General features: G+C 37.7%; 1 protein-coding gene across 2 annotated transcripts in view; it reads left to right on the plus strand.

Annotated features, from left to right (window-relative positions):
- GAS2 (growth arrest specific 2) overlaps positions 1 to 11,713 on the plus strand; it is a 149,467-nt gene that overhangs the window by 19,254 nt on the left and 118,500 nt on the right. For both annotated transcript variants that reach the window (XM_036763326.1, XM_036763325.1), the window contains exon 3: positions 7,534 to 7,655. In XM_036763326.1, coding sequence (XP_036619221.1) covers positions 7,534 to 7,655 — 122 coding nt within the window. The remainder of the gene's footprint in view (positions 1 to 7,533; positions 7,656 to 11,713) is intronic.

Consider the following 11,713-nt stretch of genomic DNA (forward strand, 5'->3'; position numbering starts at 1 on the left):
TAAATTCTAAGATATACAAAACTGATATGTACCCTGCCCCTCACACACAGAAGAAAAAAATGAGATAATATAACATTTTACAAATATTGGAAAAGGCATATTCTCTGAATGAAAATAGACAATATATTTGACATAATACTTTCCACTGTCTTTGTTCCACATCTTTAGAAGACCTGAATTCAAGTCTGCTTATGAGACCTTAGCTGGGTAATCCCAGGAAAATACCTTCAATTGTAACCTCCAATTATCCTAGATAATGCTCTAAAATGATAAGCTTCAGACAAGTCATTTATCTGCATTCATAGAGGATTGTTCCCTCCAATGATAAAATCACAAGTGCAGACCATCACCTCTACCCTGTCCCCAACCAAAGAAGGAATTTCAGTTGTTCTAAGGAATTTCATTTTTAACTTTTAAAATACTAAATGTCTCTTTTTGTTGATGTGGTCAAATACAATGGGCATCTGGATGAATTTTCAGAGTTTTACTTATTCCTTCTCTATTATCTCAAGGTATTAATTGCCTCTTCCCAGCTCCTTAAGCTTCACACTTCTCATGTTCTTTATATGCTCAATAAAATTTCCCTAGGAAACGTGTCATCTTGTGTGGATTTCAAGAGTTTAAAGAATCTAGGTAATGTTCACGAGTTGAGATAACCTTCCCCAGGTCAGTTACCATCTAATCTAGCATCGGAACCTTACCAACAAAGCCTTTATTATTTATTCTCAATAGAAACACCAAGCTGAAATCTGTGAATCATAAGTGGAATTGAACTGTTGGCCATTACAAAGAGATATTTAGTATTTCTGTGAGTGTGTGTTTGTGTGTGTGTGTGTGTGTGTGTGTGTTTGTGTGTAAAACAACATTTCAGCTAATGTATATCTACCTTCTAAAATCTTTTAGTACCCCACAAATTATTACAGTACATCACCATAAGCATTGGCAAGATAGATCAAGATAGAGTTCAGAATTTGGATTCAGAAGAACTGGGCTCCAGTCCTAGCTCTGAATGTTACTTATTAGCTACATGATACTTTTGGAAAGTCACATCATCAGAAACGGCTTGCAAATAGTCCCCTACTTTTGCACTCTCAAAATTTCACCCTGGTACTACTCAAATGCCAGGAAGATATGAGTTCAGATGAGCAGTTGAGCCAAATTTTGTTCTTTTCCCCCTTGGAAGAGAAGTTTGTGTGCCCCCCTCAGAAACACTGTTGAAATAGCCTCTTTCCACAACCCTCCCCTCTTTCCTGGTGTAATGAGTTCATACATCAGTGCCAAAATATACCTGGCTTTATATGCTCAATATAAACCCTATTTAGACACTTGGCCTCACCTCCTACCCCATTCTTCAGTCTTTTCACACTCTTGTATGAAGAAGAGAGACACCATGATGGAATGGATAGGGAACTGGGCTTGGAACCATGAAAACCTAGGGTCAGATCCTACCTCAGACATTCACTATCTGGGTGATTTTAGGCAAATCAGGCAATTTCTCTGTGTTTCATTTTCCCCCTCTGTGCAGTGAGGTCGAGATGACCTCCAAGGTTCCTTTCAGCTTTAAATCTATGATCCTATTAATTCAGATCAACAGAGAGCTAAGTTCTTACTATGACATGTACAGTATGGAGAATCAGCCTGAGGACGTATAGTTTGGATTGTGGAATCAATGGTTGTGTCCTCTGTTCTTATGTTAAATAGATGACATTCTTTCTCTTTCTTCCTTCCTTCCTTCCTTTCTTCCTTCCTTCCTTCCTTCCTTCCTTCCTTCCTTCCTTCCTTCCTTCCTTCCTTCCTTTCTTTCTTTCTTTCTTTCTTTCTTTCTTTCTTTCTTTCTTTCTTTCTTTCTTTCTTTCTTTCTTTCTTTCATGACTTTGGATGATTGATAGGAATTCTACCTGTTTTGAATGGTAAATGAACATGTGCTATGTCTTCATAGAAATGAAAAGAATTCTTATCCATTCCTATGAAGGGAGCTGAGGATGCAGTGGCTAGAACACTGGGCCTAGTGTCAGGAAGACCTGAGTTCAAACCCTGCCCCAGACACTTACTAGTTGTATGATTCTGGCCAAGTCACTTAAGTTCTGTTGGCCTCAGTTTCTTCATCTATAAAATGAGCTGGAGAAGGAAATTGCAGGTATCCAGTATCTTTGCTAAGAAAAACACCAAATGGGGTCTCAAAGAGTAGGAAACAAATGAATTATGACAACAATATCAGTCATTGTGCTACATGCTTTACAAGTATTATCTCATTTGTTCATCACAATAACTTGGGGGAAGTGGGTGCCATTATTTCCCTCCAACACATGAGGAAACTGAGGCAAATAAAGGTTAAATGACTTGCCCAAAGTTCACACAGCTAATAAATATCTAAGACAGGATTTTAAGTCAAGTCCTCTTGACCACTGTACAACCTATCTGCCTTTAAGAATTGGTTCCAAACTACCTTTCCAGGTTTATAAATTATACTCCCTCCTCGCTCTCTGGTTCAGCCAACATGGACTACTTGCTGTTCTCTGTAGGCAGTTTTCTGTCTTTCATTTCCATGCTTTTATACAGGCTGTTTCCAGTACCTGGAATATTCTTCCTCCTCACCTGCACTGCTTGGCATGGTTAGCTCCATCTGAACTCACTTTAAATGCTACCATCAACAGGAGACCTTCTCAGTAACCCTTTCTTCTCTCCCTCAAATCCTTGAAATGATTTTGTATTTACTTTGAAAATATTTTGTTTTGACTTTTCTTTGTATATGTTGTTGAGCCAACCAAATATAAACTCTTTGAGGGTAAAACCTGTTTCATTTTTTTCTTTATATCCTCAATGTTTCAAAATTAGTTAATTGGTTAGCTTATTAAATTAAATTGAGTAGAATAGGCTATTGAAATTCTAAAATATATAGTAATATTTCATCTGTGTCCATATGATGGCAAATTATTACTTTGAGATGGACTAAAATTTGGATGCAGACCAGGAAGGATATTTTTAAAAAAGGAAATACATATTTCTTAATTGCCCACTATGTACCAGATGCTTTACAAATATAATCTTATTTGATCCTCACAATAACCCTGTGAGGCAGGTGCTATTATCATCCCCATTTATGGTTGGGAAAACTGAGGCAGATAGAGGTTAAGTGATACAGCTAGCAAGTACCACTAAGTTGCCTCATCTAAAAAATTTTTAAAAAGAATTCAGGGACACATTGATTTCACATCTGTGTTCTCTGACAAACTGGGGGGCATTTTCCAGCAACAACACTGAATCAGATTTGTCCAGACCTTTGTTTCTGTTTTGTAAACAACAAGTTATTAAAGATGGCTTGAGGAATAATCAGAAGGCCAAACCCTTCAATCAATGGAGCAGGGGGTTGGAGACAATGGCTTTAATTAATTGATCAGTCAACCAATTCATCTTCTGGGTAATAAAGACCTTGGTATCTGTTGGAGGTCTGTGTCTACTCACCACTCTCATACCCACCCCAGTCAAACAAAACGGCAGTAGGGAAAATCTTTCACATGGTGTAGGATTTTGCCCGATGAGCATCAGCACTGCCCTTGATGTGGGTATATGTAGATATAAATGTATATACTATATACATATATCATATATGTAATATATACATATATAAATACTGATATTTTTTCTTAGCCTCTGCACATTTCTTTCATTGGAGTCAATGCATTTCAACTATAAAATATGTCAGGATGTCTGTTTTAGCAAAGAAATTCCACCTTTTAGAGCTATAAAATACACAGAATTGAAAGCTAACACCTAATATATTTTTCATTAGAGACAGATGTTCAATGCAAACTCATTCTTCAAGCATTCATAAAAATCAGGATGAGAAAAATGCTCAGATATAATATAGAAAAAGTACTAATTATGCCTTTAGAGTAAATTCGTAATTAATTTTGGTTTTAATTAGAATAATTTTTGACAAAGATTGATTTTTTTCTTTATGTAAGACTTTTCTGCATATATTTTATGTATTGCATTCATCTTGTTTTTTATCATTGGAATTTTTAAAATGTTTGAGCAATACAGTTGAATAGCAATTGGCGAGAACATTTTTGCATCGATGATAAATTTGGCAAATTGCTTTTTCTGGGTAACAACAGAAATTCCTACAGGGAGATGTTATTACTGGCCCTGGAAACTTAAACAAAATTAAAATTAATTAAAATGGCCACTCTGCCAAAAAATTGTATGTACACACACACACACACACACACACAAATATTTATATATGTATGTGTTATATATGTATGTGTTCATATGCCTATATACATGCGCACAGATCTACATACCTGTTGGCATGAATCAGAAAAACAAAATGGAAAATACTTTCCTTATTATCATGAGAAAGTATAGGCCAATGTGGAGAATAAGGCATAAAAATTGTTAGCTGATTTTTTTTTGTATCTTGAAGCTATTACTTTCATTCCTGGCCCCAGTTGTGCTGCATATATTTCTGAAATAATGGCAGGCCTGCTTGGGCTACCTCTGTGGTGAGCACACATAGCTACTGATGTCTGGCCACCTGCAGAAGTCATTATACTCACGAGGGGCTAAAATGTGAACTATCTTGTGGAGAAAATGAAGCATAAAAATGATTCCCATTCCCCAGGTTCAACATCACACCCCCCAAAAAGTTTCACATCAAACAGATGGTGTTTTTTAATGCAATCCAAATGTCTCAGATTTAGTGAATTTCACTTTAACCAAACTACCAAGTCTATTGTTCCAATTGGGCCATCCATTGCTTGAAGTCTTCAGCAGGTTGATTCTTGTTCTCATTTATTAAAAATTAGATTATGAATAAAAGATATCTGTATATTGTTGGGAATGAGGTAGCAAGGTTGTACTGAAGTTTCTGAAGTATTTCACTTATTTTGGGGATCTAACAACTATCTTTTTCCCATTAATTTTTTGACCAAGATATTCATTCAAAAGCATTTGTAAATGCCTGTGATGTGCATGGGGCAGTGTGATATTTGGAGTAGAGAGTTAGCCTTGATCTTAGGAAAATCTACGTTCTGACTCAATCAATTTAACATACACATGTCACTTAACCTCTCTCTACCTTAGGCCAGTGGTCTCCAAACTTCTAAAATCTTAGGCTATCTTATCAATAAAAAAAGAATATGTGCACATTTATTTATTTATTTAAATTGGTCCTCCTTTACAAATAATTATACATATTATAAAACTTACACAAAATATAAACTAAAACAAAAGATAAAGGTGAAATAATTTTTCATCCTAGATTCAATGGGGAGCCACAGGAGTTTATTGAATAATTGAAGGACATTATCGGATAGATCAGATATATGCTTTAGGAAAATAATTTTATCAACTGTGTTACCACATGAATTGTAATGAAAAAAGATCTGAGACAGAGTTCAGTAATACCAGTGAGAGGTGATTAGAGCCTAAGCTAGGTGGTGGCTTTATGAGAAGAGAGTAGATGTGAGAGATATGGAACTGGAAATAACAAGATTTAGTTGGTGATTGAATATGTATATGTGAGGTGAGGGAAAGTGAGGCATTGAAGATATCACCAAGATTGTAAGAACCTAGGGGTCCTGAAGGATGATGGTGGCCTGGACAGTGAAAAGGAAGTTGGGAAGATGGGTGGATTTGGGAGAAAATAGAATGATATCTGAGATCCAGATTGCAACGTATCCATGCCTGCTCATCTTGTGTACTTCATTCATTCTGCGCTACCAAAAATGAAAAAGGAGGCGTTTGGGTTTGACTTTAAGTGTCATATATTTAGAGCTCAATGGAACCTCAGAGGCCCTCAAGTCCAACCCTCTCATTTTATGGATGAGACAGTGGAACTCAAGGAGATTGTGACTTGCCCAGGGTAACACAGGTAAAAATCATCAGAAGTAGGATTTGACTCCAGATACAGTCTTCTTTGTGCTTCAGTCACAAAGTGATCTGGGAGCAGAGGGTGAGGGTGGACGTTTCCCATTGGCATCTGAGCATCTGCTGTGGTGCTGGGGAGTTCATGGTATAACTGCCTTGAGGGGCAAGCACCTCAGGTCTCAGGAAGGAGGATTTTTGGAGCTTGAACATCATAGGGAAAGATTTAGGTGGGAAATGTTGGAAAATAAGGGTAAGTAAAGTTATGTTGGAGACAAGTCCCACAATTGGCTATTACGGTGAGTTTCAAATATTACCTGTCTTCCCATCTTTTGATTGGCTGATCACACAACCCAGTGAAATCAGAAGTCTAGGCTCAAACTCCAAAACCAATGTTTCCAAAACTGTGTTAGGCGGTATAGGGAATCCAAATTAGCTCAAGACTCTCAAGGATCTTTCATTCTAGTTGTGCAGATAAGAATAACATGTGAGCAAGTAAATAATTGTAAAAAGACAGTGCATAATAATAATAACTAAAATTTATATAGCACCTTAAGGTTCGCAAAGCATAATACATTTATTATGTCATTTGAATATTATTCATGTATGCTAAATAATAAATGTATATGGCAGATAGTGCTTTAGAAATTCAGAATGAAAGAGGAGACTAAAACCTCAAATGAATGGCAAAGACTTTATGAAATAAGTAGGGTTTCAGCTTAGCTTTAAGGGATTGAATCTGTCGAGGTGGGAGGATGTCTGAAGTAGGGGAAAATATCCCAAGGCACGGTGACTTGCCAGCTGCTCACAGACCGTGATCTCATTACTAATCAATATAGAAACTTTGATGTAATGCATTTCCCTCTCTGGCTCAGTTCACTATTCCTTAGGCATTCTAGTGGCCTTCTGCTCCTAGGAGCTCATGGTACTGGCACTGAACTCAGCGTGGACCCATCATGGACTTAGCACATGGCAGCTTAGAACTCTTGAGCTCAAACAATCCACCAGCTTTCCATCCTGGTCTCCAGGAGCAGAGACTAGAAGTGTAGACCACCATGCTTGGCCTAGCTCTCTGTACTTTGGACTACAGTGAACTGTCAATGCAACTGAATTATACTATCATTGGTAAAACTGTTCTTAATAACTTAACTGATTGGTTTTCATCATCTTTGACTGTCACCAAATAATGCCTCTTATTATCTTTCCATACTTTGAAAGATATCAACTACAAAAGGTTATGTAAAAGAAACATACTATGCACTAGAACTATGCTGGGGAAAGAACAGACTTTTTTAAGGGGCTATTCATGCTGTCCAACAAGAACATAAATCTAATATTTTTTATGGCATGAAGGAATAGTTCTATCCTCATATAAAATGAGGTGTTTCCCATGATTCTGATAGTCATGTTCGCACAGATCTGTTGTCTGGGAATAGCAGCATAATGTACTCAGAAAGAAGAGTACTGGATTCAGAGTCAGAGGTTCAAATTCTGGGACTGTTGTTTGGAAGACATTGGACAAGCAAGCCGTGACACCTCTGTAGGCCTCAGTTTCTCTTCTATAAAATGAATTGGGTAGAACAGATGATCTCAAACATTCTTTCCAACTTGAAACCTAACTTCCTGCCCTTATCTCCTTTCCTTTCTTTTCGTTTCTTACAGGTAATGAGATAACAGCAGAAACATTTATGGAGAAATTGGATAATGGTGCCTTGCTTTGTCAGCTTGCAGAAACTGTACAAGAGAAATTCAAAGACAACACTGATGCTAATAAGCCAGTTAAGGTAAAGTCTGCCAGAATGGTTTGGTTTGTTTGTTTAATTATTTTTTTTTTTTACTATGTACTGTTAGTGGGCAGCCTAAATCAATATGAGACCCAGCTGAACTCTGGGAATTGCACTGTTAGTGGGCAGCCTGGATCAATATGAGACCCAGTTGAATTCTGGGATTTGCACTGTTAGTGGGCAGCCTGGATCAATATGAGACCTAGCTGAATTCTGGGATTTTTTTGTTCCCAGATGGATCAAGATTTCATTTAATGAGAAATCACAAAATTTATTGGAAGGTTGATTTGAGTCTTCATTAGGCAATGTATGTTTTTTAATTCCACTCTGCTTTTACAATCCCTTTTGCTAAGGGTTATTACTGTAGATAGGAGGATCTGACTGAAGTGTGGTAACTGACTTGTGAATTATATGGAAATTAGTAAAGTAGCTGATGAATAGCTTCTATCATCAGTCTGTGATTAAAAATCTGGCAGCAAGATTTACATACTAGACCTTTATTCTCTAGCATACCATAGTGACTGAAGGAAAGAATGCTGAATTTGGTTTCTCTTCAGCTGCACGCACGCACATGCACACACACACACATATGCGCGCGCATGCACACACACACACACACACACACACACACACACACGCATTTTAAGATTGGCTTTCTCTGTCTTACTCAGGGTAAAAGTCCAGAGGCTACTTAAGGGCCTGAACCAATTATTAATCAAATGAGAATGCTGACCTGTTCTGTTTTTGACCTGAGTCTGTTCATTCCTCCTAAGGCAACCTTCTGGCCCTCTACTCCCCGTCATACACAATAATGGTGCTGGACTTAGGGCAGGCATCCTGGCTGCTCAGACTCTTGTGGCTCAGACCTCTCTAATTAAAGTGACCCGCCAGTTTCAGCCTAACTGATAGCATCACTTCAACTAACGTATTACCTCAAGTAACATTGCCACTTTATTATAGCACTATAAGATTTATAAACACTTTACATATATGATGCATTTCACCCTTCCACCAACCCCCTTAGGGAGGTACTTTTATTCCTTTTTTACAGTTGAGGAAACTAAGTCTGGGGGACTTTAAGTGATTTGACCAGGCCCACACGGCTAGGGTCTAGAGGGTGAAACTCAGGTCTTCCGGATTATTACTCAGGCGTTCAATTTACCACCACTACCCCGGCCCAACTTTGAGCTGTCCTTCCTTTTTTCCAGATAGTTGCTAGTTATTACTTTCCTCTTTACACATAAATTTACGAGAAAATTTGAGACATAATGCAACCATGATTATAAACCATATTCAACATAAATTTAAATAAAAGGATGTGATGTGTTATTTTGTAGAAATCCTTCCTGAAAGGAACTAGATTAAGGGCTAGAAAAGACCCTCGAGGCCATCTGATTAATCCTTCCATTTTGTGGAGGAGGAAACAGAGAGGTCATGTGAGTTACCCAAGTTAACATAGATAATAAGTGGCAGAGCCACCATTCGAACTCAACTCCTCTGACTTCTCATCCAGTATGCTTGCTCTGATTTCATTCTTCACTAACAGAAAAGGAAAATCTTACAATCAGTTAAATGTCTGACTTCTACTTTAAACAAAAGAAGTGTGAGAATTCACATAGAATCATGCTGTTGCAGAGCAGTCATTGGTTGCTTTCTTTTTAGATATGTAAAATCATGTTTGTTTGTTTTTCCGAGTATTTACTGTATTAAAACTTGCCAAGTCCAATCTGACAGATGTCATGGCCTAGTAAATAGAGAATCAGCCTTGAGGGCAGACAGATCTGAGCTCAGAGCAGAGGAAACTCTGACATGTCTGCTACTTTTGTTACTAGGAACATGATAATCCAACCTCCTGGTGCCTTAGTCCTCTTGCTAAGACTATAGATGGAATCCCAGGTAGATCTCAACCAAAATCAAAGTTATTATGATGCCTCAATAGTTTATCCTTCGGTGGGCTGCCTTAGGAGCTCCTACACTCCCCCATACAGAAATACTTTAAATAATCTTGCAGCTGCATTTCCATGTTGAATCATGAAGCTTTCCAAAGGCTTTGCCAATATAATCTGAGATCAGGCAGTTCCTTCCAAGCTGGAACAGCTTTGAATATGGATTGGGAATGAACTATATATCTGCCATTGAGTACCACCAGTCTCACTAAGCACGGAAGGCCTCCATCATCAGAAGGTTGGCCTCTGGATATTGATATACTGATTTTGGTTAACCATACAGAACCTTACAGTGCTACCTGCATTAACTGGAGGCCTATGCTCCTAGACAAAATCATCAATCATTTTATGTATTGAACGATTGGCTTTTTTGTTTTTGTAGGGGGGATGGCAAGGCAACTGATTTTAAGTGAGTTGCCCAAGGTCACACAGCTAGTAAGTATTAAGTGTTTGAGGCCAGATTTGAACTCAAGCCCTTCTGACTCCAGGGCCAGTGCTCTAGTCACCACACTACCTAACTGCCCCAAGCCAAACAAGACAAAATAAACAAAAAACAAGTGTCTCTTTACCTACTACATTCCTCATCTAGACTACATGTCGATCAGCAACGGTTATTCATAGGGATACATTTTCTAAAAAATGCTTTGTCATTCAGTATTGTTACAGAGTCATTTATCCTTTCCTGATGTCCTTCCCAATGGCCTGGATTCCTCTCCTAGTCCCTACTTTCTGATAAGAGAACATGATTCCTGGTGCCAGGGAACTTTATGTAAGAGCTTTGGTGCAGAGAATTCAGCAATAGCTTGAGTCTTCTTAGAACATCATCATGATGTCCTAGCCAACTTGGCTGTGTCAGTTTGTGCTACAGAAAAAAATCCACCGGTTGACATTGGCTTCCTGAGCAGCATCTCAGGTGTTCAGACCTCTTAGACCATTGCCCATTACAGATAATGCCTCTCCTATTTTGTTTTTTTTTTCCTTTCAAAAGAATTGAGAGGTCAACACGGAATGAATAATGCAAGATTAACATGAGCACATCAACTGAAATGAAGCTCAGTATAAGGAGGCAGTGATAGAGGTGAAGGTCAGGTAAAAAAGAGAGTAGAATTGAAAGGGGAAAACTATAAGTAATACTTTTTCTCAAAAATTGGTGATGACTTTAGGTTAAAAAAACTTTAAGTGACTATTTCTAGGACAGAAACATCTTGCTTGTTAACACCGTAAAAGTTAAACTGGTTTCTGTTATGATAAACATTTGAACGAATATAACTACAGAGATATTGGTCTTCCTGAAAGAGCCTTTCATTTGAAGCTAGAGGGCCTGGGTTTGAATTCTGGCCCTGCTACTTAATACCTATTCAATTCCATCTTTATAGACCTCCAAGTCACGCCATAGACCTCAGTTTTCTCATCTATAAAATGGGGCTATTGGACTAGATGAACTTATAAGTCCCTTCTGGTTCTAAATCTGTGACCATTTGTCCATACCATATTGCTTAAAGACGAGTTAGATTGTAGTTAGAATTACTTTCATTAAGATGGTCCACTCTATAATATTTCTATATGCCTACATCTTTCACTATGTTTCCTTAAACAATCTCATTATTGTACCATGAAAATAAGGTTAGTTTCTTATCCTCTTCAATTTTTTGAGAAAATTCTCATAGGAAGACAAATTGGACAATGATATATCACAGTATGCTTCTCCTAGAACCCCTGGCCCTCTGTAACTATAATAGCGAATATCTATATAGCACTTTAAAGTATGTAAAGCCCTTTACATGTTAAGTCCTGATCAAATTAGATCTTTATAACAACTGTATGGAGTAGGTGTTATCATCAACCCAATTTTACAGTTGAGGAAACTAAGGCAGATAGAGGTTAAGTGACATGCCCAAGGTCATACAGCTAGTAAATATCTGAGTCAGGGTTTGAACTAAAATTTTCCTGACTCTTAATTCCAACACTCTATCCACTGGGACTCCTAGCTGCATATTAGTTCTGACTCTTCTGTCCAGATATAAAGTAGGACATGCGTACATTTAGGTCATTTGTCCTGTCCAGCTTGAGCCACTATTAGTAAACTCAAGTACAGTGATCACATTATTCATA

This window comes from Trichosurus vulpecula, chromosome 6 (genome assembly GCF_011100635.1).
Source record: "Trichosurus vulpecula isolate mTriVul1 chromosome 6, mTriVul1.pri, whole genome shotgun sequence".
In the NCBI taxonomy this organism is placed as follows: domain Eukaryota; kingdom Metazoa; phylum Chordata; class Mammalia; order Diprotodontia; family Phalangeridae; genus Trichosurus; species Trichosurus vulpecula.